The sequence below is a fragment of the Mytilus galloprovincialis genome, chromosome 9, assembly GCF_965363235.1.
Source record: "Mytilus galloprovincialis chromosome 9, xbMytGall1.hap1.1, whole genome shotgun sequence".
NCBI classification, from domain to species: Eukaryota; Metazoa; Mollusca; class Bivalvia; order Mytilida; family Mytilidae; genus Mytilus; species Mytilus galloprovincialis.
The window spans coordinates 40,311,493-40,335,860 of NC_134846.1; the positions used below are offsets into that span (position 1 = coordinate 40,311,493).

The following is a 24,368-nucleotide window of genomic DNA, read 5'->3' on the forward strand; positions in this document are numbered from 1 at the left end:
ACGTAGTACGGTTGAATAACTAAGATATCGTATTCTCCACCCTTTTCACTTTTTTTTAATTAAAAAAGATGTAACCTTTCATTGTGTTTTACCAAATTTATAAATATGTCAATCGTAGTAAAGCTTTTCACAAACATACACTAGTAAGTAAAATTGAGAATGGGAATAGGGAATATGTTAAAGAGACAACAACTCAACCGAAGAGCAGAAAACAGCAGAAGGCCACCATAGTGGCACTGAATTTACGACTAAGTTTTTAATGGCATATATGATTTTGTTTTATAATTCAATCAAACAATCATAAATATTTCATCTGCAAGATCACTATACATCATTAACTGTGAAACGCCCATATATAATGCCAACAGGAAAAGACATTACTCGACTTACATGACTAACTACAGCTACATGTACATATCCTAGTGTGCGAATGGTCTAAAACGCTGTTTATCGTGTAGGCGGAGTTTCAACGATGTTTCAAGCTGCAGTATTTCGAATACCGCTGAGAGAAGAACAAACATTTGCAGACAAAACTTTGTTGAGATAAATTTGAGACAAATTATATATGAATTATTGTGTTAACCATGTATGGACGAGGGAATTCGATGCAGAACGACTACGGTACCGTAAAGCTGTCAAATATTACGACGTGCTTTTTTACATACCAAATTGTTTCGGAATAAAACAAAAAAAAAGTATTTATTTTCGAAGGAAAAGTAAAACATGGTTTGTTTTCAGTTAAATTCAGGAAAACATTTGTATTAACATTGAAAAGACAATGTTTCTACATGATTTTGAAGTGACTAGTGTCTTTTTTAACAAACATGAAATAAAAATGTTTGTCTCTTGAGAAACAAAAATTTACCTAAGAAAAGACGAACAGTTGTGACCTTGTTTTTCATCGTCCTTTAATCAATGTGTATTAAAGATTTGATCGATTGTTAACTCATTTTAGTGACCTCTATACACTGTACTTGCTGATGTTCACATTGGTACAGGAATTTTATTCCGTTTTGAAGCTGCTTTTACTTGTAAAATAGTTAGGGTTTGAATTTAAAAAAAATTAAAGACACTACATAGGCTATCTTAATTTACTAAATTTAAAGACATTTTATTTTATTACTATCTTAGAGGACTTCTATTGATATGACTGAGAACGATTAAATGTCCGAAGATTACCTGAAAACATGCCCTAGTATTGTTCTAAGACAGCTTTTTTGACATAACCCCTGAAACAAATGCCTTGTCAAAATGGAACTATAACTTGATTAATCTTTTAAAAAAACTACATGATTTTACAGTTTTCCACATAATAATTCCCTATTATGTTAACAGTTTAGCATACGAATCTGTTTTGAAGGATCTTTATTTTTTCTACTGTTTTCGTTAAAAATAAAATATATATATTTTCTTAATCTCTTCCTGTTGATTGTAGATTTGTGAAACTAACATTTATTTCACAGTAGATCGTTTTTGAGGAAAATGTGTTATTAAGGTAATTTTGCCCTGGTAATAAGTTCACTAAGTAGATACACTCTGCTTCAAATGAACAACATTCATAGTTTTTGTTTTACTAGTTCAGAAATTAAATCGAACACAATGAAGTAATATGATTTATATGTTATGAACCATTCATTTTACATATAGTCTCAGGTCAAGGAACACACCACTACAATAGATAGAATGATAAATATACAGTGCTCTAATCTAATCTGAATTTACAAATCACTATCTCTTCAATCAATTTTAAAGAATACTAAATAATAATGACACGAACAAGACGCGTCAAACATTGAATGAGCTTATTGTTTCTTTTAACGTGATGACGAAACAGTAAATTACATTTTTGTTGTTCAAACGTACAAAGCTAAAACACAGGGAAGAAATTAAACATTAGTTTGAATTATCTATAAAATTAGTTGCTTAACACATACTCTATTTTCAAGGCTTCTTTTTTATTTTCTTTATCTGATAAAACCATTTTATGACTGAATTACCAGCTGAAAAGGTCTCTGTATGGATGAACAGTCTTTTCTTTTGAATGTTTTAAATAAACAAGACATCTACGTATTCAATGGGCGTTAACGGGATATAAGCTTTCAAGTTCTTTTATCCGGGATATGAATCGAACATTTATATTTTAATGTGTGTCATACTAAAACATATATAAAAAAACGTCGTAAATAAACAATTAACACTGCATTAAATCGATAATATATACCAATAGCTCGTGAGTATTTTTGTCATAAGAAGTCACATAACAAAAATATCGAACTCCGAGGAAAATTTAAACAGAAAATCCTGAGGCAAATGGCAAAATTAAAATCTCAAGCACATAAAACAAATTGATAACAACTGTCATATTTCTGACTTGGTACCGGTATTTTCGTATATAGAAAATGCTGGAATAAACCTTATTTTATAATTAGCTAAACATCTCACTTGTATGACAGTCGTATCAAATTATTATATTGACAACGATGTGTAAACTATAAAAACAGACATAATAGGTAAACAAGTCAAAAATAGGGATAAAGCAGTCAACAATGTGTTATAATCTTTATCAATCTAAATACAAACAAAAATGTAAACTAAAAAAGGAAACAAATACCACATAGACAAAACATTGTGCAAAACACATTCGCAAAAACGAAAGACTAGAATTCAAAAACATTTACCATCGCATAATATCACAATGATAACACAAACGTAGGCTAAACAGTAACTGTTAGAATACAAGCATTGACATATCACATCAAATTGAAGATATATAATATGTATGCAACCGATCCCCATTGTCAATTTCTGGATGAAAGTCATTATATGATGCAGACTGCACTGTATCTGATGTATTTTTTATCATTAAGTTAATGGGATAGATGCGTGCAACATAGTCATCAAACTTTGAATTATATAGTAAAAGAACATCATCTATACATCAATTAAAGTTAGGATATTGCTTTTTTCTATTCACTCTTCCTCAGAAGTTCCTGTATTTTAAAAGTATAATCCCATTCCTCTGTGCACATTTGCTACATTTATTACGAATCCATTACGTACTATCAACTAGCAATATTGTCTTCCAAGTTTGTTTATAGAAAATTTTGGCTGCTATTTAATTTTTGGTTTTGATGTCGAATGGAGTTTCTGAAAGTAGGATTGCTATTAATGCAAGTTATTATGTGAAAAGAAGACAGTAACGTCCAATTCAGTATCCATATATCAGAATAGCTCCCAATCAAATAAAACGTCGCAGGGATTGTGCAAATTTTGTTTGATATATTTCTTAGACTAAAATTTCAGTAATAGCTCATTTGATCAATTTATCTTCTGGCGCAGGAAATTATTAAACGTGGTACTTATACATCTTCGAATTTTAAATAATTGGAATTGAGCGTTCCTGATGAAGGTTAATCCAGAAATCGCTTCGGACGCAAGAAATCATTAAACGTGTTGTTTTCAATTTTTTATATAGAATATAATGTAGTCGTACAGTATAAAAACCCAAGTTTCATAAGTCGTCCGTTAAATTTTTACTAGGCACATTCCTTTATTTTTGTCTGAATAAGCAATTCTATAACGGACTTGGTTTATATTATTATTCTCCGCTCGCACTTTTGATTTGCCACGTACATGCCTTAACGAAAAACTTTCTTTATTAGACCCATTAACATTTCATGTATTCACCATTCATAGTATTAAAAAATCAGGGATATGAGATTATATTTGTATTTTGAGCTTTTGTTTCGTCTCTGCAATAATAGAACATTATATTAGTTGTATAGATTTTTAATTCTGCTGCTTTTATTTTACATTCTATAAGTAAATTCTTTTTTATGCAGTATGAAAAAGAAAGAAGCTTTGTCTTGGTTTTTATTATCGTATATTCTGACCTCGATCATAATTAGTTGTTTATAAGCATTGTATGTGACATTACGACTCATTTGTATAATTCGTATTTATTTTTTTTACGACTTGGCGTAACTATAATACACATGATAACGAAAGCACCTTAGCTTATTTAAAAATAATAAACGATAACGAAAGTGCATCGTAAGAATTATACGAAGATAAATCAATCGAATACAAAAAGATCTCAGCGACACACGGAAAATAACTATTGCATTAATCAATATTAATCTAGAATACTGAAATCTAAGGGATTTTATTATTCATTGCTTAAAGTTTAATTGTAAATATTAATAAACTATTATATCATTTCTCGATTACTGAATCTTGATTGTAGAAATGAAATAATAATGCAAGTACTATCGTTTTGTAACCTTAATTTGTCTTTTAATCGATTTATATACGTCCTTATAACATTGATAAACGTATGAAACTTTAAGTATGTCATATATCTATGTGACCGGAAAGTTGAAATCAGTACTTGACAATTTTATTTATTAAATACATGTATATGATGTTTCTACTTCCTTGTTCGTACACTAAAGTTCATTCATATATATTGTGCACACTTGTTACAAAGATGGGAAAAATACGAATGTGCAATGTTTTTTGGTTTGTTTTGGAATATACAATTGTGTTTGTTTCGGGAGAAACCGGTAAGAACATACATATTGACCAGATGATAACGTCTTCTATATAAAATACACCTGTATTTGTGTTCTAAATAAGTTTGTCTGTATATACAACTGCATTTTACCTGGTTCATAACTAAATTGATGAAGTATTTATCATGTTTATTGTAAAGCGTATACGTACCATGTGCCTTAACATTATAAAAAAAATCGGATCGGTTAGAACAATGGTGCCATACAAAGTGTCCAAGCAAGGTCAATTCTGTATTGTAGTAAGTTGTGAAAATATTTGTTGGTACTATGCGTTATAAAATAAGAATTTAAAAATGATTCAGATATAAACAGATGTCAATAAGTATGACAAAAGGTGAAATTCATTTAAAATAAATCCATATTGCCTTATTTGATTCCCAAACCAACTGAAATGTTTACCTTGACATTGTGTTGAGTTATTATGTTTCGTTGAACTCCCGTTAACAAGTTCCCTATAGCGATATTTTGATTGAATTTGGTTTCACGTGATAGATGAAGCCCATGCATACGAGGAGTCCCTTACCCTTGTGCGTACCTGGTTCCACTCCTATTTAAATGGATCCCATTCCTTCATTTGATATTAAAACATTGTAACATCGATACGCTATACGTTTTACTTTGTGTCTTAAATCAAAAACCTATTCGATTACAGTTATTTCCTTTTTTGATCATTATTCTATGAAAATCGTTTATAATAATCTCCCCTCAACATATATGTGTACAGATTTGGTGTCCTATTTAAAAACGTTTAAGCAGACAAAAAGATCCTTTCGATGTATCTAGTATACTAAAATAAAGAGGTCCAATTTTTCAGTCGTCATGGGGTAAAAACGACAAATCAAAGAATTCAACTTTATATATAGCTAATATAGGAGAATGATGTTGATTAAATTATTCCACTCCAGACCCTTTTGTTTTCCACATAATTAGTATTGCCAATAATTAACAAGTTCCGGGTCGAATCCGTTTTTCAAATAGTTAATATTAACAATAATTGATAAGTACCAGGTCGACGGTTTCAAATAGAAAGGTTTTAAAATTAGAGAATAATGTGCATCTTATAATCAGCATGACTTTATCAGATGATAATATCAATACTAAATATCCAGGCTAAAATAAGGCTTACACATAGTTATATACTTTAATTAAGTCACGGACCAGCGATTTCATAGTGTGATCTAGTATGTATAATGTTTGTGTGTAGATATATTTCACTCTTATGTTTTCTAGGTAACACAATGCAAGTACATCACATTGATCCAAATAACATCAAGTTATTTTTCAGATCTTTTTTGTGACATATATAAAAAAAGAGGATGTGGTATGATTGCTAATGAGACAACTGTCCACAAGAGACCAAAATGACACCAACGTTAACAACTATAGGTCACCGTACGGTCTTCAACAATGAACAAAGCCCATACCACATAGTCAGCTATAAAAGTCCCCGATATGACAATGTAAAACAATTCAAACGAGAAAACTAACGGCCTTATTTATATTCATGCTTAATGTATATTAAAATGCAATGCATTGAAAAGTATCCGATATGATAACTATTTTTAATATGAACTTAAAGTCTTAGAGCGAAATGTTATATAGAAGTTTAGAAAGATTCACTTGTTCTTCTAGTATTCATATATAGAAATATAAGCATGCAATAGGTTCTGATATTGTTCCAATTGTAATTTTTCAGCGGATGCGATCACTATTTTTTTTCAGAAGGAAGCAGCAATTAGAAATACCTAAAAACTGGCAAATTGGCTAACCACTCTTTTATAATCATATTTTTAAGCACCAATCATTGATGGTTGGTATGTTTTCGTCTTAGAATGTTAATAAAAAGTATATTATCAATCAAATCGACCCAAAGCCTTGACATCTGAGCTGTAGGTAGCCTTTTGCGATTATCAGTTCAATTTCTCTGGTACATGTATCTATCCAGTAATAAACGAAACGAAAATTCTACAATATTCTGGCATTTGAAGCATTTTAGGGTTTTTAAGACACCTTATTATTAATCTAAGACTGAAATGCAGGAATACAAACCCATTACTACATTTGTTTGTACGTGTACTAACTGAAGGTAATCTTCTATGCTCCGGAGAGGGTATTTATATTCTAACAACTTGATATTGTTTGACAGCTCCCGAAAACAAAATTCAAAAGAACCGAATTAAGAAGAGGTCAGTTAGCAAACATTTAAAATATATAATATGTAACTGTAAATTAGCATACTACATGTACTAGTACGATGTATATCTTTTTACTTATAGAAGATTTAGAAGCAGCTAAATGAGAAAAACGTGTACAAAAATATGTCCAGAATAAACAAAACAATAAATCAATACAACACAATCTGTAAACCTTCATTTCAGTTGAGTTTTTGGGGTATATTCGGTTATGAGACTGCAAAACACAGATCACTTGGCAATAACAAATATTTCTCAAGAGTAACTGTACATGCTGATATGCTGTTTTTTCTCTTTTACTTGTAGGACTTTTAGACGTAACTTTATGTGAAACTTCGGAAAATGCAGAAGTGTCCTGTCCAGAAAACAAAACAATAGCTTGGAAATCAATTGTTTACGGCAAATTTTCATGTCAGAATGCCGACAACAGAGCAATATGTCACTCAAATATAAATACATTCTTCAATGACCATTGTCTTGGACAGAATAATTGTACTCTTCCAGTTTTAGACATTTTGTCTAATAATAGCTGCGAGAGATCCCCAAAACGAGTAAAAGTATTCTTTACGTGTTCTGGTGAGTATTGAAAACTGTTATCCTAGAAGAATATAAAGATGCAAATAATTTGAAATATTTGTTTAAAATTTTTCTATTTTATACAAGACGTTGGGTACATGTTATATGATACTGTGATATATTGAAATATTGCAACTAATATCTACAAATTATAAAGTTCCATGACCTATCACGATGTTGAAAGTATAACAAAATAACACAATTAAGATGATTTATAAGATGTTTAACTTCTAGCATATTACATTTTTTTTATTTGTTAATGGGCATTGCTTTCCAATTGTCTTTATCAAAATCATGCTAAAAATTATTTTTGTTTCGTTTATATGTACCATGGTTTATCTAGATAAAATAAAATGTACAGGCATTGTGATATTTCATGATACATTGTGAAATAATTGTCCCTTTTTTAGCGATCATATCAAGTTCAATAATACATCAAAACCGCATGCAGCTTAAGAGATGCAACATTTGTCAACAAGTGCAACTATGTGTATATTTTTGAAAAGTAGTGCAAACTTGTTTTGATGCTGATAAATACTATGAGTTATAAACGTCTGTGTTTCCTTTGTAAATACCATAAACAAGAGTTCTTTGGATCCAATCGAAACCAATCTGGCAGCAAAATAAACCTATAGGTTGCCATTCTTAAAATGAAGACGATGTAGATGCCAATAGGAACTATTTTTATGGCTTGAAATGTTTACTCCGTAGAACGGAAAGTTCTCATGCACATATACTGTTTGTAAATCTGAAACCATATGCTGGTGTGGTGCATGTTAAACATTTATATGCCTCTGACTTCTCAGAGTTTAAACCTTTACTTAGAAATTCCTTAGTTGCACCTCTATGAGATGAAACAAAAAGATCACAATTATACATTATGAAACCGTGTGTAAATAAAACAAAATATCTATTAATATTAACTATACCCCTAAAATAGGTTTGTGTTCAGATAAATTACCAAAGGTCATCTGAATTAGATTAGGATGCAGATTGAAGTTTACTTTTGAAATTAACGCGCAATGCTCCGAGAAAATGACCTAGGCATCATTCTCAGTAATAAATTTGAGGACACGTGAAATATAGATATTGCAAGAAAATGGCAAGCAACCATTGCAAATGTTCATATCTATTCTTAATTCATTAAGCTAAACATTGGCAATAACTAGCTGTTTTTCGTGTTGAATTTTGGTTTGTCAATGCTTTTTAACTTTCTACTTTATTAAGCCCGTTTAACTTGTTTTGATTCGTGCGTCAGTGATAAGTCACCAATTAAGTTTTTATAAAAAAAAATTGCATTCATCACCAATACGATCAATGCATACATTTTTAACTCTACTATAACATTGTTAATGTGTTAGAATAAATGTTTTGTACCTAAATTTAGTAACTGCAAGGACTTGTTATGTTTTTATTAGTTGATATGTGTGTATTATGTCGATCCCTTTAAACATAAATCTTATAGTTTGTAAACATTTTTATAACACAATGGTCGATTGCGGATGACGCAACCTGTTTTTCTTTCTTCTGGAAAAGATCTTATACTAAATGAATTGAGTCAGGTCAAGCAGGTATAAGGTATAGATTGGCGAGAGGAGAACAATTTGTTCGCATACCAATACGTCCACCAAACATTACCAATATGTTGTCAATTTAATAACAAATCATCTTGATTTTTACAACATCAGAGAAATGTTGTTGAAATTAGATTTTAAACATCTGCATTTCCCTAGAACAGGGCAATACTTTCAGTGTTGACGTCCAGGATGATTTCACAGTCTAACACTGAAATATGTACAGTTGTATTTTTAATGGCTTGATTTGGACAAAGAACTTTTATATAACTTCAATTGAATGTATGTATTGATAATCCTTATTTTTCAGGTTTGTTTTGTAAACATGTACATGATGTATGCTATATGATTCGCGGATCAATTTCTATATTTATCTTCAGGAGGTTGGTGGCGAGGAAGTAGACATCCTTCTCCCGTAGAAACCTGTGCGAATACGTTAACAGAGGTTAATTGTCCTTCTAGTTACCACATTCATTTTAAACGTGCCACGATTCATAGCACAACAAGTAACTGTGATATAATAAACACAGATTGTGCTTCAAATAGACTTAAAGGTCTCTGCAATGAAAAACGGAGTTGCATATCGGATGAAACTAAGACCGCTTGTCTTTATCATAAAAGATTTGCCCGCATTCAGTATGCATGTCAAGGTAAGCATGATACATATTTACATTGATTCATCATGTTTAAACGTCAGCAATAAACATGTGTTTCGGTAGTTTCAACCAATGATCATTGAAGAAATATCCAAAAAACCATAAGCATTACTTTTTTCTCTCTATCGATTTATGACTTGAACACTGGTATACTGCTGTTTTTGTTTTGTCAACGGTGTTATTATATAACCACATATAATTAAGTATTTGCAATTTGTTATACCAGCTGGAACATAACAAGCGTGTGTACCAGTCTTATTCACGAAACACCATCCATTGTTGCGCCTGTCCCAAGAGCGGAACTTCTTGCTCTTTCAAGTGTTGTATTTTTTTTAAATGAAGTTCATTTTTGGGTTATGGAGTTATGTGTGACGTTCATTTTAACTAAAATAGGACACTTGTTAGTTTAAAGGCAATCTAAAGTCCACCTCTGGGTGTGGAATGTTCTTGCTGTGTTGATGGCCAATTGATATCTTTGGGGTGTTTTTCTGTTCTTTGGTCAAGTTGTTGTCTCTTTGACACATTCACAATTTCAATTATCAGTTCTATTACATATCTGATTCATAAACGTACATTTCTGAAACATCAAATATTATAAATTGTCTTGCATTTTAATTAACAGATAAAAGTCTAGTGATGATTTCAATTTTTTTATGATGTACACTGGTTTTTTATTTGTATGCTGCAATGTGACGATTGTTTTTTAGTATGTAACTCCCGGCTCTATAGATTAAGGTCAATTTGATGATATTCTTCCTAAATGAAACAACATTGATAATCAGTGACTTCTACTTTCAGGACCAACAGATCATCCAATCACAGACAGCATACACACCACATCAACAGGTATGTTTTTTTCAATTTTATGTGCACTGAATTCTTACGTTCAGTGGCAAATATATAATTAATGTTTAATACGAGATGATATTAACAATAAATAAAGTTTTGGGAAAGGAATACCATTGGAAAATTGGGGTATATTTAATAGGGTTAGAAACTTGACTTGCAACTTTTAACCAACGGACCCCAAAGTGTTGTTGCAAGGGTTTTAAACGTTTTTCCGTTATTTTGCTTTTGACATATTTCACTGTTCATCTAAATCTTATATGCCATGTTGTGCGTCTTTTTATATATTTGTTTGTTTTATCGTGAAAAAGGATTGTAATACACTGTTGACTATTGTAATATTTTTGACATTTTACCTATTATGTCAGTTTGTTTTGTTTACACGTCGTTGTCAATATAATTGAATTAAATGCAATTGGCATACAAGTGAGAAGTAAAAGAGGGACAAAAGATACCAGAGGGACAGTCACTATCATAAATCGAAAATAAACTGACAACGCCATAGCTATGATAAAAAAAGACAAACATACAAACAATAGTACAATTGTCACAACATAGGAAAAAAAAGAATAAGCATTACGAAACCCTCCAAAAACTAGGGGTGATCTCAGGTGCTCCGGAAGGGTAAGCAGATCCTGCTCCACATGTGGCACCCGTCGTGTTGCTTATGTGATAACAAATCCGGTAAATAGTCGTACAAATGTATTCGGTAGGTCACATTCATGAAAGGGAAGGTGATTGTATTTACGACGTAAGGAACATATTCGATATCATTTGTGAAACGGTTATTCCATAACAGTCAACCAACTCGTGATGTCGTCCGTAAAATTTACGAAGGGATGATTTCAACTTTCCACAGAAAACGGTACATATGCTAGATTTCCATGGTATATACTTACTGGAGGGGTAGTGAGATTATTAAAGTTGCAAATGTTCACCTTCAATACATGAATATGTATGTACGTTTCCGTAACAGGTAAGGGATGACTACTTTAAAATAAAATCGATTGCATTACAATTACTTCGCTAACTTAATGTCATCGATAACAGAACCAGTACTTCGCTAATGTGATGTAATCGATTACATTACAAGTACTTCGCTTATTTGGCGTAATCAATAACATTAAAATTACACCTACATTTGAAATGATATACTGTGATATCTAAAAAACAACAACCTTTTTTAACCATTTAATCATGTTAATCCTCACAATAAAAAAGCTAAAGTGATTAAATAGTTGTGTTTTTTAATATTTTAAATACAAACATGTTATTTAAAAGAACTTGGAATAGGAGTAGTGTTATATAAATATTGTTTGAAAACATGATTTTATTTCTTTGTATTGAAATTTCAATAGGGAATATATATATTCTATCAATTATTGTAGGCAATACACAATTGTGTAAGACATTTCTACCTCTGGCCTTCGTCAGTTTCTTTTCTAAATGTTAGACATTTTTTCTCATAATCATTTAGAAGTTTAGATTTAGTTTCTTGGTATCTATTATTATTGTGACGTCATAACATTGTTGAAGTAGGAGGTGGTTATCATGAACACTTGAAAATCATAATAAGACCAGTGTCTGAAACGTTTTATAGAATGATTTTACTTACAATAATTTTATTTGACAAATTTACTTTAAATTATTATCTCTTTGCTTTGAAGTTTTCTTTGTTGAAATTCTAACATTGTTTGCTTTTAATATTTTAGCCCAAACATGGTTTCAGTTCTAATTTTGTTTTTAATAAATAGTGATTATTCAATAAAGTCTGTGTGGAAATATTTGACAATTAAATGTGTTTGACGGGTAGTATCTCACTACCTCAAATTTCATAACAAACAATAAGTTAGCTTGCATAAACAATAAGTTAGCTTGCATAAACAATAAGTAAGCTTGCATAAACAATAAGTAAGCTTGCATAAACAATAAATCTGTACTCGGTAGTTTATTTTGTTGTTATATACATGATTATAAAATTCATAAGTCTAGTATTCAAACATAATAAGAAAACGCATGATAAAAAATAACGAAATTTCTGCTATAAAAGTTGTGAAAAAAAAATATTACAATTTGCTTTAACAGTCTTATTTTTGTTTTGTAATCCAACGAGACAACAAAATATTTTAAAAATATCCAGTCTTTTTATAACACAAGGACTCACTGTTAAACAACACAATACGTCTACAACCTAAATTCCCTTAAGTATGAGTATACTGAAACTAAGATTATTAAATAGTTCATAGGGTTGATCGTGTTGAATCATGATCAATCATACTGAGCATTATTATGAGGATTTTTAAATGATTGTATATACAAAATATTTATTTTATATATACAGTTTGTAATCAACAGGTGATCATTTGAAATGTTTTCTAAAAGTTATAATGATTACATTTGTTTTGTCATCATTACGATTACTTGTAATCAGAAAATGCATGAATACTGATTACATGTGATTGCACTGCAAAATGAAATCGATAACAGCTGATTATAATTACTCAATTCGAAAATTCCAATGGTTGTTCGGCTATAAATAACACAATTACCAACCAATTAAAACGCTGCCTTTAGATGTATTTCATGTTTGTTCAGAACGGTTAATGAAGCATGATGTTACACTATTGTTTTAGGTTAAAGTGAATGTTGGTACATGTACCTATTAAAACGTTTAAATATGCTGTATTTGTTTGCACCTGTCCTACGTCAGGCACCTGAAGTTCAGTACTTGTTGATTGTCGATTTGTTTCATAACTGTTTCGTTTCTCGTTTTCCAAATAGATTAGACTGTTGTTTCCCCCTTGAATGGTTTTACACTAGTCATTTTTGAGGGCCCTTTATAGCTTGCTGTTCGATGTGAACCAAGGCTCCATGTTGAAGACAGTACTTTGACTTATATTGGTTTTTATTTTACAAATTGTTACTTTGATTGAAATGCCTCATTGGAACTCTTATCACATCTTAAAATGCGTTTTACGCCCCAGTCCCACTAGACTACGATCGCACCACGCTCACCGCGATCTAAAATAATTTCAGATCGTGGTGAGGTCGCGGTATGAGCGGCATGAAAAGGTAAATTTTCGTTGCTTTCTCGATTCTTCTACGTCCTCATTACGCTACTACAACGATCCCGCTACGATTATACCACGTTCTCACCAAGCTTATTCTGCGACCTCACTACGCTTATCAAGATCTTTCTACGCTCTTCACGTTCTTCACGTTATCACTACGACCATACCACGAGTTATCCGATTGCAACACGATCTTACTGCGATTATAGCACGTTCTTACCACGATTATACTACGTTCATACTGCGATCTTTCTACGTTCTCAGCAATAAAGTCAACATCGTGTTTCATATCAATACAGTTCCATTTCTTCTTTTTCTGATTAAAACGTAGATTTCTCGGAAACAATACAGTCATGCCACCTAAATCTACCAGAACACGTGGGCGTGGTGGTAGGGGCTGATGTAGAGGCAGAGGGAGCAAAGTAACGAATCCTGATCAAGCAGAGATGTCGGACCGACCAATCCAATCTAAATTACATCCTATTGCTGGTCCATAAAGCTCAAATGATGATATTTTGGTGAACGATAGCCGAAATGACACAGATATGTCAATAGATAAAGGAAGATGTGGTATGAGTGCCAATGAGACAACTCTCCATCCAAGTAACAATTTATAAAAGTAAACCATTATAGGTCAAGGTACGGCCACTAAAACGGAGCCTTGTCTCGTATCGAACAGCAAGCTATAAAGGGCCCAATAATTACTTGTGTAAAACCATTCAGTAAACGGGAAAAGCAAAGGTATAACCTAATAAAAAACGAGAAGCATGGTTGAGCCGTTAGAGCAAATGGATAATTACATACACACAAACAAAATCTATGGAGCTTTTTTATATAGTTTATGTGAAAATGACAATGAGAATGATGGTCGTAGTGTGAACGTAGTCAGAACGTAAGAAGAGCGTGATGAGGACGACAAGGGCGTGCTAGAATCGTACTATGGTCGTAAACAGCGTGGTATAGTCGTAGTGGAAGCGTAGTTGGGTCGCAGTGAGAACGTGATGGTCGTAGTGAGGTCGTAATAACGTCGCTGTGAGATCGTAGCGCAGTCTCTTCGAAAAGAATCACGTTTTCGCTACGCTCTCGCTACGATTGTACAGCGACCTTTGCGATCTTAGTGTGCACTCACTACGCTTCTACTACGACCTGATTTCGCCACGACCGCACCACGATTGTTTTGAACATGTTCAAAGTTGGCCACGCTCATCACGATCTTGAAGACCTTACCACGACCGTGATACCTTACTGCGATCTACACGATCGTACTACGATCATCAAAATTTGCATTTTTTTCACAGATCGTAGTGCGATCGTGGCCTAGTGGGACTGCGGTATTAAAGAAGTGTGTTCTATTTATTTGGCCTTTGATGAAAGAAATGTGTTCCAGGTGACATACATGCCGATCAAATTGCGTTTACTTCTCATTAAAACGAAGTGATGTCAGGTGTTTAGTTATAATATTTCTTGGTATTTACTTTATGTAACTTTCTTTCTACATTCTGCACTTGAATTTTACCTTAACTTTTCCGTGAAATGTTTATTTGCTGTATTATTTGTATTATTATACGAAAAATAGTTGTTGAAAAGTCTTTCTTATTTTCAGACCGTGAACTTAAAACGACTACTACCGCAGCTGGACATGTAACTGCTGAAAGTAAGTCACACTGATGTTTTCTTCAATTCATTAGAACTAAGAAAATGATATAATGAACGAATAAAGATTAAGATGTTTTCTCATACCTAAAAATAATAAAGGAAAGACTAATGATTAAAACTGGGGTGAGAGGAAGGATTGTGAATATTGCAATTGGTGTTTAAACAGAAGGTATATATCCATGCATGAAAACTACAAACCAGATATAAATGGTAATTGGTGTATACAGAACAGTAGAATGTTGTGATTTGATAAGTATCGACAAAGTAACTAGTTGTAGATGCACAAACAAATACTTAACAGAAATAACTAAGATCAACGTTTTCCTACATTGTTTACATAAGATCGTCTAATTTTGTTTTGACATAAAAGAAACGAAATAAATATAGTTAGAGAGAAAGATACAACATTGCGTGCTTGTTTTAATTGAACATTTAAAAATACTTGAAAAGATTTGGTTTGATATTTATTTCTAATGGACAGAAAGCTAGATATCTAAGTAAATTATTTTTGTTTGTATTAGGTGAACAACTGCCAGAACTAAGCCTTGACAAAGACAACCGTGTAGCTATATATCTACAGTCAATCAATCAAACTCAACAACTTTGTAGTTCTGAATGGGATGATGATGATGCTGCGGTTTTGTGTAGACATTTAAACAGTACCTGGATTGGAAATGCTACAGTTGTTGACACATTAGTGGATATACCAATTGCTAACTATTCATTGCATTGCAATGGATTTGAAACAAGTTTGTTCAAATGTAATTTTACAGACGCAGAAACGGGTTGTAATACAACCACAGTAGCTGGTGCAATGTGTTGTCAAGGTAAATTAATATGTATCAATAAAGTAATCATAAATACCAGGATTGAAATTTATTTTTGCGCCAGATGCGCGTTTCGTCTGTTTCTGTTTTTTTTTTAAAGTATTTATACAGTATTTATATAATACATATCATTTGAACTAATACTAAAACCGTGGTGGACAATACAACAAGAAAAGGAATTAAAACCTATTAGTCGAAGACAGTTCGACAAAGTCACGTAAAAAAATAACGACATCAAGACCAGCAATATTCTACAAAATGTTAAATAAACATCCAGGACTGAGCAACTCTATATATTGCACTTGTCGTGTAGCTCGTCGTAATTCTAAATTTGTGATGTCACAATCAACGAGAGAACGACAGGAGAATGACGACAACAATTGTATCATACCGTGGTCATCAGTGACATACATATGTTATAACACTCAACCATCTAATGATGTCAGGCAGCCATTAATTAACCATTAATTATATTATGACCATTACCATTGTACAAAATTATAACTATATCAGGTCAATGAACCATGTAAGGCTCAGAGTATTCCAGTTTTTTTTTTTACATAGGTACCAACAAACTAGGGGAATGTGTGACGTTTCCCTCTCCTCAAAAAGAATTCTCAAGAAAATCTGGATCATCAACCTTAGGTAAGCGATACATAATTTAGCGTTGCTTATTGACAAGATCATGTTCGATACACTTAAGAATCCAATTAATTGTTTGTGTCAGCATTTGAAAAATCCTTTCAGTTTGATCTTATGAGGTTTTTTTCCGTCAAAATCTTCTAGGTTTTTCAATTTGGCGAGTTCAATATACATCTCGAATAAGGTCTTTAGGTGATAAAAAGTAAAATCACAAAAATACTGAACTTAGAGGAAGATCAATTGGGAAAGTCCATAATCACATGGCAAAATCAAATAACAAAACGCATCAAAAACGAATGGACAAAAACTGTCATATTCCTGACTTGGTACAGGCATTTTCAAATGAAGAAAATTGGGGATTAAACCTGGTTCTATAGCGCTAACCCTCTCACTTTAATGACAGTCTCATCAATTTCCGATATTTTTACATTGATGCGTTAAATAAACAGACACAATAAATATAATAGTCAAAATATGGGTTCATCAGTCATCATCGTTTAACAATTTTAAAAGGAACAATTTAACAGAACCCCAAAATATCTACTATCTACGAACACATTTATTGAGTGTATAACGTCAGAAAATTTTATACGTCACATAAATTTGTCGTTCAATGTGCGTACAAACAATTTTAAAATTTTCATGGGAATGTTAGCATACAGGGTTAAAAAATCAAAAGTATGTAAGAATAAATTTAAGAAATAGACCGAGATTTAAACTAGTCCAAAAGTTATATATAGAATTTATAAGAAACCAAAAATAGTTAATACCACTACGCGATTGGATGATTTTGACGTTTGTGGTTCAACGTATATTGTAATTCATAATAGAAATATATCATAATGACATATAATAGAACAATATCATACTGACGGGATCTTTTAAAGTACAGAGTCACGTTATAAGTTCAAAAGAAATACAAAAAGTCGCAAATACAAAACAAACCACAAAAAATGAAAGCCAATACAAACACATTGACGAGATGTATAAGTACCGAGCCACGTGAAACGGATATCACATTAAACCATTCAACAGTAAAAGTAATATTAATAATAGAACAAAGACAAATGAAAGAACTATAAAACACGTTGTTAATATGATAAACAACATCAGTACGAAGAATCTATACACCAAGACCATCGTGTATTATTTGAGAAGTTGATACGGAATATTTATCAACAAGGTCTTGGTACCTTCCGATGAACTTTTTTAGAAAAAGAACGAGACGTTCTTTGACATACCCCAGTTTCATCAACTTTCTACTCAGACACTGATGACGTATTACAAAGTCTGAGTAGGAGCTGCAAGCTCTTGAATATCGAATAAGTTGGGAAATATATATCCCATATGCAGGTGAAGTTGGTATATTGCTACTAAGGTGGGGGAAATTTATGATTTCAAAATTAAAATCGTCTCGTTTGTCATAGATTCTGGTACTGAGATGACTGTGTAAGTCAAATTCGAGATATAAGTCTAAAAATGAGGCGAAGGAAGCCGTGTCTGTTGTTTCTTTAATCTCTAGTTCTGGGGGATATAATAATGGAACCCAATCAGAAAAGTTCGGATTGTTTATGGAAAGAACATCATCAATATATCTGAAAGTGAAATTAAATAATCTGGCTTCTTTGATTCTCTTGTTTTTTACAAGTGTCTGGAGAAACTCCGATTCATATGAAAATAAGAAGAGGTCGGCAAGAAGAGGCGCACAGTTTGTTCCCATAGGAATGCCGACAACGTTTTGAATAAATAAAAGAATGGAGTAAAGAGTATTGACAAAAAGTTCAAATTCCTAATAGAATTCGAGTGGAATTAGTTAATTGTACTTTAATACATTTCAACGAATCAAACTGAATAACATTTATTCATCAATATATGTCAATGCTTCTTGGTTTAAGGCAAAGCTACAAAAAAATCAGTTCGCTTATAGTTTATGTTATAGTTCAAGTACAATTTAACCCAATGCTGCAATAATTTCTGATATCAAAACTGTATAACGTTTGAATATATTTTTCTTTTTTACAAGGAATAGCTGTTGGAATACCTGTGGCTATTATTGCAGTGGTATGCGTCATAGTGCTAATTGCGTTTATTCGGCGAAGGTATGAAAATACATTTCAAGAATAGAGAAATAATATTTTTAAAATAGTCTGAGGGTGACATGTTTGAAAACAGTTATAGTTTAATATAAGAAACAAATTGAATATACACGTGACATATATCATCACAAGAACATATAAAATTTGTGAATAGAACACAGTATGCAAATAAAGTATGTGACAACCTATGTAATTTGTTGTCCTAAGTATATTTATTACCCCTAGTTTTTTGTGGGGTTTGTGTTGCTTATTCTGTATTTTTATATGTTGTATATTGTGTACCTTTGTTTGTTTTTTTGTGTGTTTGTCTTTTTCTTATTTAGCAATGATGTTGCTAATTTATTTTCAATTGATGAGTTCGAATATCCCCCTGGTATCTTTTGACCCTTTTTATTGCATATTTTTCTTTATTGTAGCGTTCATGTACTTTTATTTCAGAATTTTTTTTCTCATTTATAATACCAAAAAAGTACAAAACATGGAATCCAATGGTCATTGTGTATATTAAATGGCGATTGACGTTCATATCATATATACAGTATTGATTTCTTGTTGGTATTTTACTGTCAACTGTAAACAAACTGTTTCTCAACATGTTTATTCATAAACGATTTGAAGCAATAAATCCTATCTTTTTAACATCAACCGTATCGTGATCGAATACAGGATGACACAACAATCAAACACCATGAAATCATAACATCTCCTGCATGATTCGTATTTAGAATCTTTTTATATTATTCAAAAGATGTGCAAGTCAATCTTTCTAATGAATCCCATTGTCTGGTAATGTGAACAGTGAAAGAATAACGTCAACTTATATAATTATTCTGAGTAGGGAAATACCATTGGCATTTACAAAAGTTGAAAACGAAAATATCTCAGCATTAAACCGAAGAGAAAATTAAATTTAACCATTAACTATCATATATAGTGCAGTATGGAATGAATTCCAACATTTTGTGTATGCACTGTATACATGTAAGAGCTATTTTGTACATTTCCGGAACTGTTCTGGGCATTTTTCTATATGATCCAAAAATGCATTGTCTGAATTTGGTACATCTTTTTTTTTTCAGCGGAGTCGGTTGTTGGTTTGTCAGGTTTGATGTTCTGTCTTATATGTTTGCTGATTCATGTTTTACGTTTTAATAAATAATCATATCCTAAATGGATGACACAAAACAAACACGAACCTTGATCTGAAATGTACTTATAAACTCGTCAGCAATCTGAACAATGAATATGATGAATTCGGTGCATGGAACAATTTAGGTTTCATTAGCGTGAGGTCTTATAAAGGTTGTATTTTTTTAAACATCCGATATGCAATTTATGCATGATGCATTTTTGTCAGAAAATAAAACATTTTATCATATATTAACAAGCTATTTTCTGAGATACTTGAATGTTTGACATATGATATATATGTGATCAATATTTGCCCAAAATGATAATCCCATGAACGCAAATATTGATTTAACTTTTCTTTTTACAGACATGTTAGCAAAGATTCGGATCGTAAACGCCCACACTTCATATGTAGACTCCCTGCTGATGACTATGTGGGTCAACAAAATGTAGCACCCCCTCAGTATCCATCAAACAAAAAGGTACCAAATAGCCAAGTAACGAACAACAGCACAAACACGACACAGAAAGAAAACGATCAATCCTATAGTTATCCATCTAAAGACTCACAATCACCATATGCGCTTTCTGAGGAGGGGGTATATGATAAAACTAATGAACGGAGACATGTGGTTAACGACACTGACGCATACAGCCGTACAATTGATACTGTGTATGATTCTGCAGAACAAAACACAAGACTAGATAGCAAAGAGGAAACGTATGATCATGTTTTTGGACAGAAAACTGAAGATTATTACGACAAAAGTAGAAGAACTTAATTTCAGGATTTTTAAAGTTTCACAAATCTCTTACAGTAACGCGTTTTTAATTATACAACATATGAAAGTATCTAGATGGCACGAATTTCTTAAAAATATTATGGAAAAAAAATAATTGTACACTAAAATCAACCCTGCTATTTTAATCAAAATAGCGTGTAGATTTGTTTAGTTTTATGAGCGTATATACATTTAGCACTTTCTCATAGTAATGTGTTATAGTGTTTTTATTTGTCTTGTTTGGTTTAACTTTACACTTTACACTTTAGTCCAGTTATATATTGTAATATACTTTTTACGTGCCTCAGTATTTTTACATCCCGCTATTATGTTACTGTGTTAACGAACGTTGTTGTTATTTTTTGGTAATTTTGTCTTTCATTTTTGCTTAATATGTACTTTTAAAATGTTAATATTATTGAAAAAGCTTGAAATTATCTTCCTTGGGTGAAAATATGCCATTTTTTTGCATGAAAAATGAAATATCTTTTTTAACTCATCAGTGACCAATAATTTTTATTATCATTTTCAAAAAAAGTTGTACCTAAACTAAACTTTAGTAAGAGTTAAGCGATTTCTGAAATTATGTTTTTTTTTATTTCGATATTGACGTTTGTTTTCCAATTAGTTAAATAGAAAAAAAGTTTCTTTTTAAACAAAACTGCATGCTTCTTTCGAAGGCAGATTGTGAGCTTAAATGAACGGTGACCCCATATTTCTATTCTCTTTTTCTATTACGTATAGGAGAAAAAAAAATTATAGAAAAAAATAGGGAACTCCTATATTTAAAAAAAAAAAAATTATACCCGCGAGCTCCCTTAATATGTCTGATTGATTTGCTCATACATTGTTGTCTGTATAATGGAATTATATGCAACTGGCATACAAGTAAGATATGTATCTTGCTATAATACACGGTTTACACCTTAATTGTCTACCTGTGGGATTCCCAAAATATGACATGTTTTGATTTTGCCATTCGATAATAAAGGACTGTCCGACTAAAACAATCTTTGGAGATCGGAATGTTTGCAGATTTTTTCAGATTAGTAGCAGTCATTTATTTAAGTTGGAATATCAATGTCAGTTATCCTCCATGTTCTACATTAAAAAATACCTGTGGCAAGTAAGGTATATTTCAGTTATTTTTTAATTCGTTTGATGTGTTTGAACTTTTGATGTTTACCATAAAGGACTTTCCATTTTCTTTTTGGAATTCTGTACTTTTGCTATTTCATTTTTTAATTTTTACTGTATTGAACGTGTATTTTATTCAAGATCTACATTCTACATATACAAATTGGATGATTTGAAGAACATTTGTGGATACAAGCTTATCCTATAAAATGTCTAACATGTACATAAAATGCATTCTGATGTTTTCTTACGTAGATAGATATAAGAGGGTGTGGTATGAGTGCCAATGAAGCAACTATGTTTGGCTTACTGACGATTGTGTTAGCTATTGTTGTGATATCAGCAAATCTGATAATTGGTTTATCTGTCTACAGCTGTTCACTCTTCAATAGTATGTTGAAGAATATTTTCCTGATGTACGTTATTTGTTTATTTAAATGGTGTGCTTAAATTAAGGTTATGTCCTGCTGAAAATAATACTTTTAACATTTTGATATTTGAAATAAATGTTTGTGTCAGGAGTATATATAAAATAAATGAACATAAACAAAGTGAAAATATGAATGTCAATATGTTCATGTTTAAACAAGCTGATATTAGACGACAATGCTCTACTACTTAATTATGCTTCAGATAAAATTGGCAAGTTTATGAAATCATTCTCAATTTGAAAAAAAAAATCATTCTTAGTTTTAAAGATAAATCAATTCTTTAGTACTTGTACAGTTGGGTGCAGACCAAGCATTACATGTAAACGGGCCTAAAAAGTTGACGCGGCGTTTACTCGCGTGCACTTCATGTAAACGCCGCGTTAACTCTGCGTTAACTACGAAATTTTAGTAGACATAAATAGTAAAAGGGCGTTTACTTTCGCGTTTACCTCCGCGTTAACGCGAAAACCGCGTGTCTTCTAATTTTGTAAAGAGTAAACGGGCGTTTACTTTCTCGTTTCGTCGCGTTTAACGCGAAAAAGGCGTATCTTCTATTTTTGTAAAAAAAAAGTAAACGCCCGTTTACTGTTTGTAGTAAACGCGCGTTAACGTAGATTGTACTCGTATCCTTGATACACTGACCTAATATATCACATGATAAGGTACATCAAAATATCCATCTGTCCATTTTTGATCAACATATTGACGATTGCATTTAATGAAATGACACTTCTTTAATTAATTTATTGAAATTTTTTTTTAAAATATGCCAGTTTAATTGTGAGTCGATATTTGTACATGTAAATTTTGAACAGAAAAATAGAAAATCCGCTGTTGAAAGTTTTGGAACTGGCTTTTTTTGCAATTAATAAATGATTATATTTCTAATAAAAAGTATTTTTGATTGTTAAGGTTCAAAACACATATACGTAAAATATTAAGTCATTTCAACAACGTAAATAAATGTACAAATGCATCCGACAATTATTTTATAATATACACAATTAATTAACGCGAAAAGTAAACGCGCGTTTACTCTCAAGTGCATGTAAAAATACAATTAAGAAATCTGTAGTAAACGCCCGTTTACTTTTACGTGCCCGTAAAATTAAACTAGTGAAATCTGAAGTAAACGGCCGTTTACTACTAACTAAACGGACACAGAGTAAACGCGCGTTTACTCGAGTAGACATTATAAATTTCCATTTTGACCGCGTTAACGTAAATGAAGTAAACGGGCGTTAATTAGTAAACGCGAAATTTAAAGTCAACTAACGAAATATGTGCACGCCGCGTTAACTTGCGTTTACTTTATGTAATGCTTGGTCTGCACCCAACTGTACCTCTATGGTATTTGATCAAATGAATATTGTGGATGTCTGGAACATTGTTATTTAAATTTATTTTATTAAATTTGAAGCAAAATAAATGACAATCAGTACCATTGTTAATATAAGTTATACGATTACAATTATCATATATCTCTATTATCTTGATTTGTTAGGATTGACAATTAGACACCCATCCGTTTGAACGGACCACGGGTGTTTAATCATACTTACTAATAGTTGAGAGCCTTTTTTTGCAAAATATTGAAAAAAACATCGGGCTCTTCCACATATGTCAGAGAAATCATTTTGTGTCTTTAATAAAATCACACGTATGTACATATATGGAGAGAATCTTTAAAATACCAAGGGCCCTAATAAACCCTTATGTAAAAGATACTCTCGTCTAGGTGGATTTCAAATAGTTGATTTCCGTCAGTCCCAAAATGTCCCGTATTGTTTACAAACAACAGTGACGTAATTGTGATGAAAAATATTTCGTGTGAAAATGGAAAGGCTCATTGTGTTCTTTAATAGAGAATACTAGGTTAACTGTGGTGATTCATCCTTTATGCCAGTTGATAACTGCGTCTTGTGTTAAAAAACTTACCATAAATACCAGGATTGAAATCGAATGGGACTGTTATGTTGAATGTTGTAAAAAGTTATCAAAGGTACCAGGATTATGATTTAATACACCAGAAGCGCAAACGTTGTAAACGTTTTGATGTGATATATATTTGTTATATGAAATCTCATGATAAGATATGGTAATTGATTTATGCTTTTTGTATTCATGTATCGTCAGTGAAAATATAATATACCATGGTATAGCTTTTACCAATTTTG

The 24,368-nt window shown here is 31.7% G+C and overlaps 1 protein-coding gene across 2 annotated transcripts; it reads left to right on the plus strand.

Moving 5' to 3' along the window:
• Nucleotides 1–4,430: 4,430 nt before the first annotated feature.
• Nucleotides 4,431–22,993, plus strand: LOC143044995 (uncharacterized). 2 transcript variants are annotated; one of them, XM_076217275.1, is made up of 9 exons: nucleotides 4,431–4,565; nucleotides 7,073–7,342; nucleotides 9,297–9,566; nucleotides 10,371–10,418; nucleotides 15,093–15,143; nucleotides 15,667–15,972; nucleotides 16,537–16,617; nucleotides 18,638–18,713; nucleotides 20,209–22,990. In XM_076217275.1, the coding sequence occupies exons 1-9, from the start codon at nucleotides 4,490–4,492 to the stop codon at nucleotides 20,621–20,623; spliced, it is 1,593 nt and encodes a 530-aa protein (XP_076073390.1). In that variant the 5' UTR covers nucleotides 4,431–4,489; the 3' UTR covers nucleotides 20,624–22,990. The 2 variants fall into 2 exon arrangements, with proteins under 2 accessions (XP_076073390.1, XP_076073391.1); XM_076217276.1 differs by lacking the exons at nucleotides 4,431–4,565; nucleotides 7,073–7,342; nucleotides 9,297–9,566; nucleotides 10,371–10,418 and adding an exon at nucleotides 11,292–11,394 and having other exon boundaries at nucleotides 20,209–22,993.
• Nucleotides 22,994–24,368: the final 1,375 nt, after the last annotated feature.

Coding starts and splice junctions, on each gene's coding strand:
- LOC143044995 (XM_076217275.1), top strand. CDS start 4,490: ATGGGAAAAATACGAATGTGCAATGTTTTTTGGTTTGTTTTGGAATAT. Junction 10,419..15,092: donor CATACACACCACATCAACAG/GTATGTTTTTTT, acceptor TCTTATTTTCAG/ACCGTGAACTTAAAACGACT. Junction 15,144..15,666: donor TGGACATGTAACTGCTGAAA/GTAAGTCACACT, acceptor TGTTTGTATTAG/GTGAACAACTGCCAGAACTA.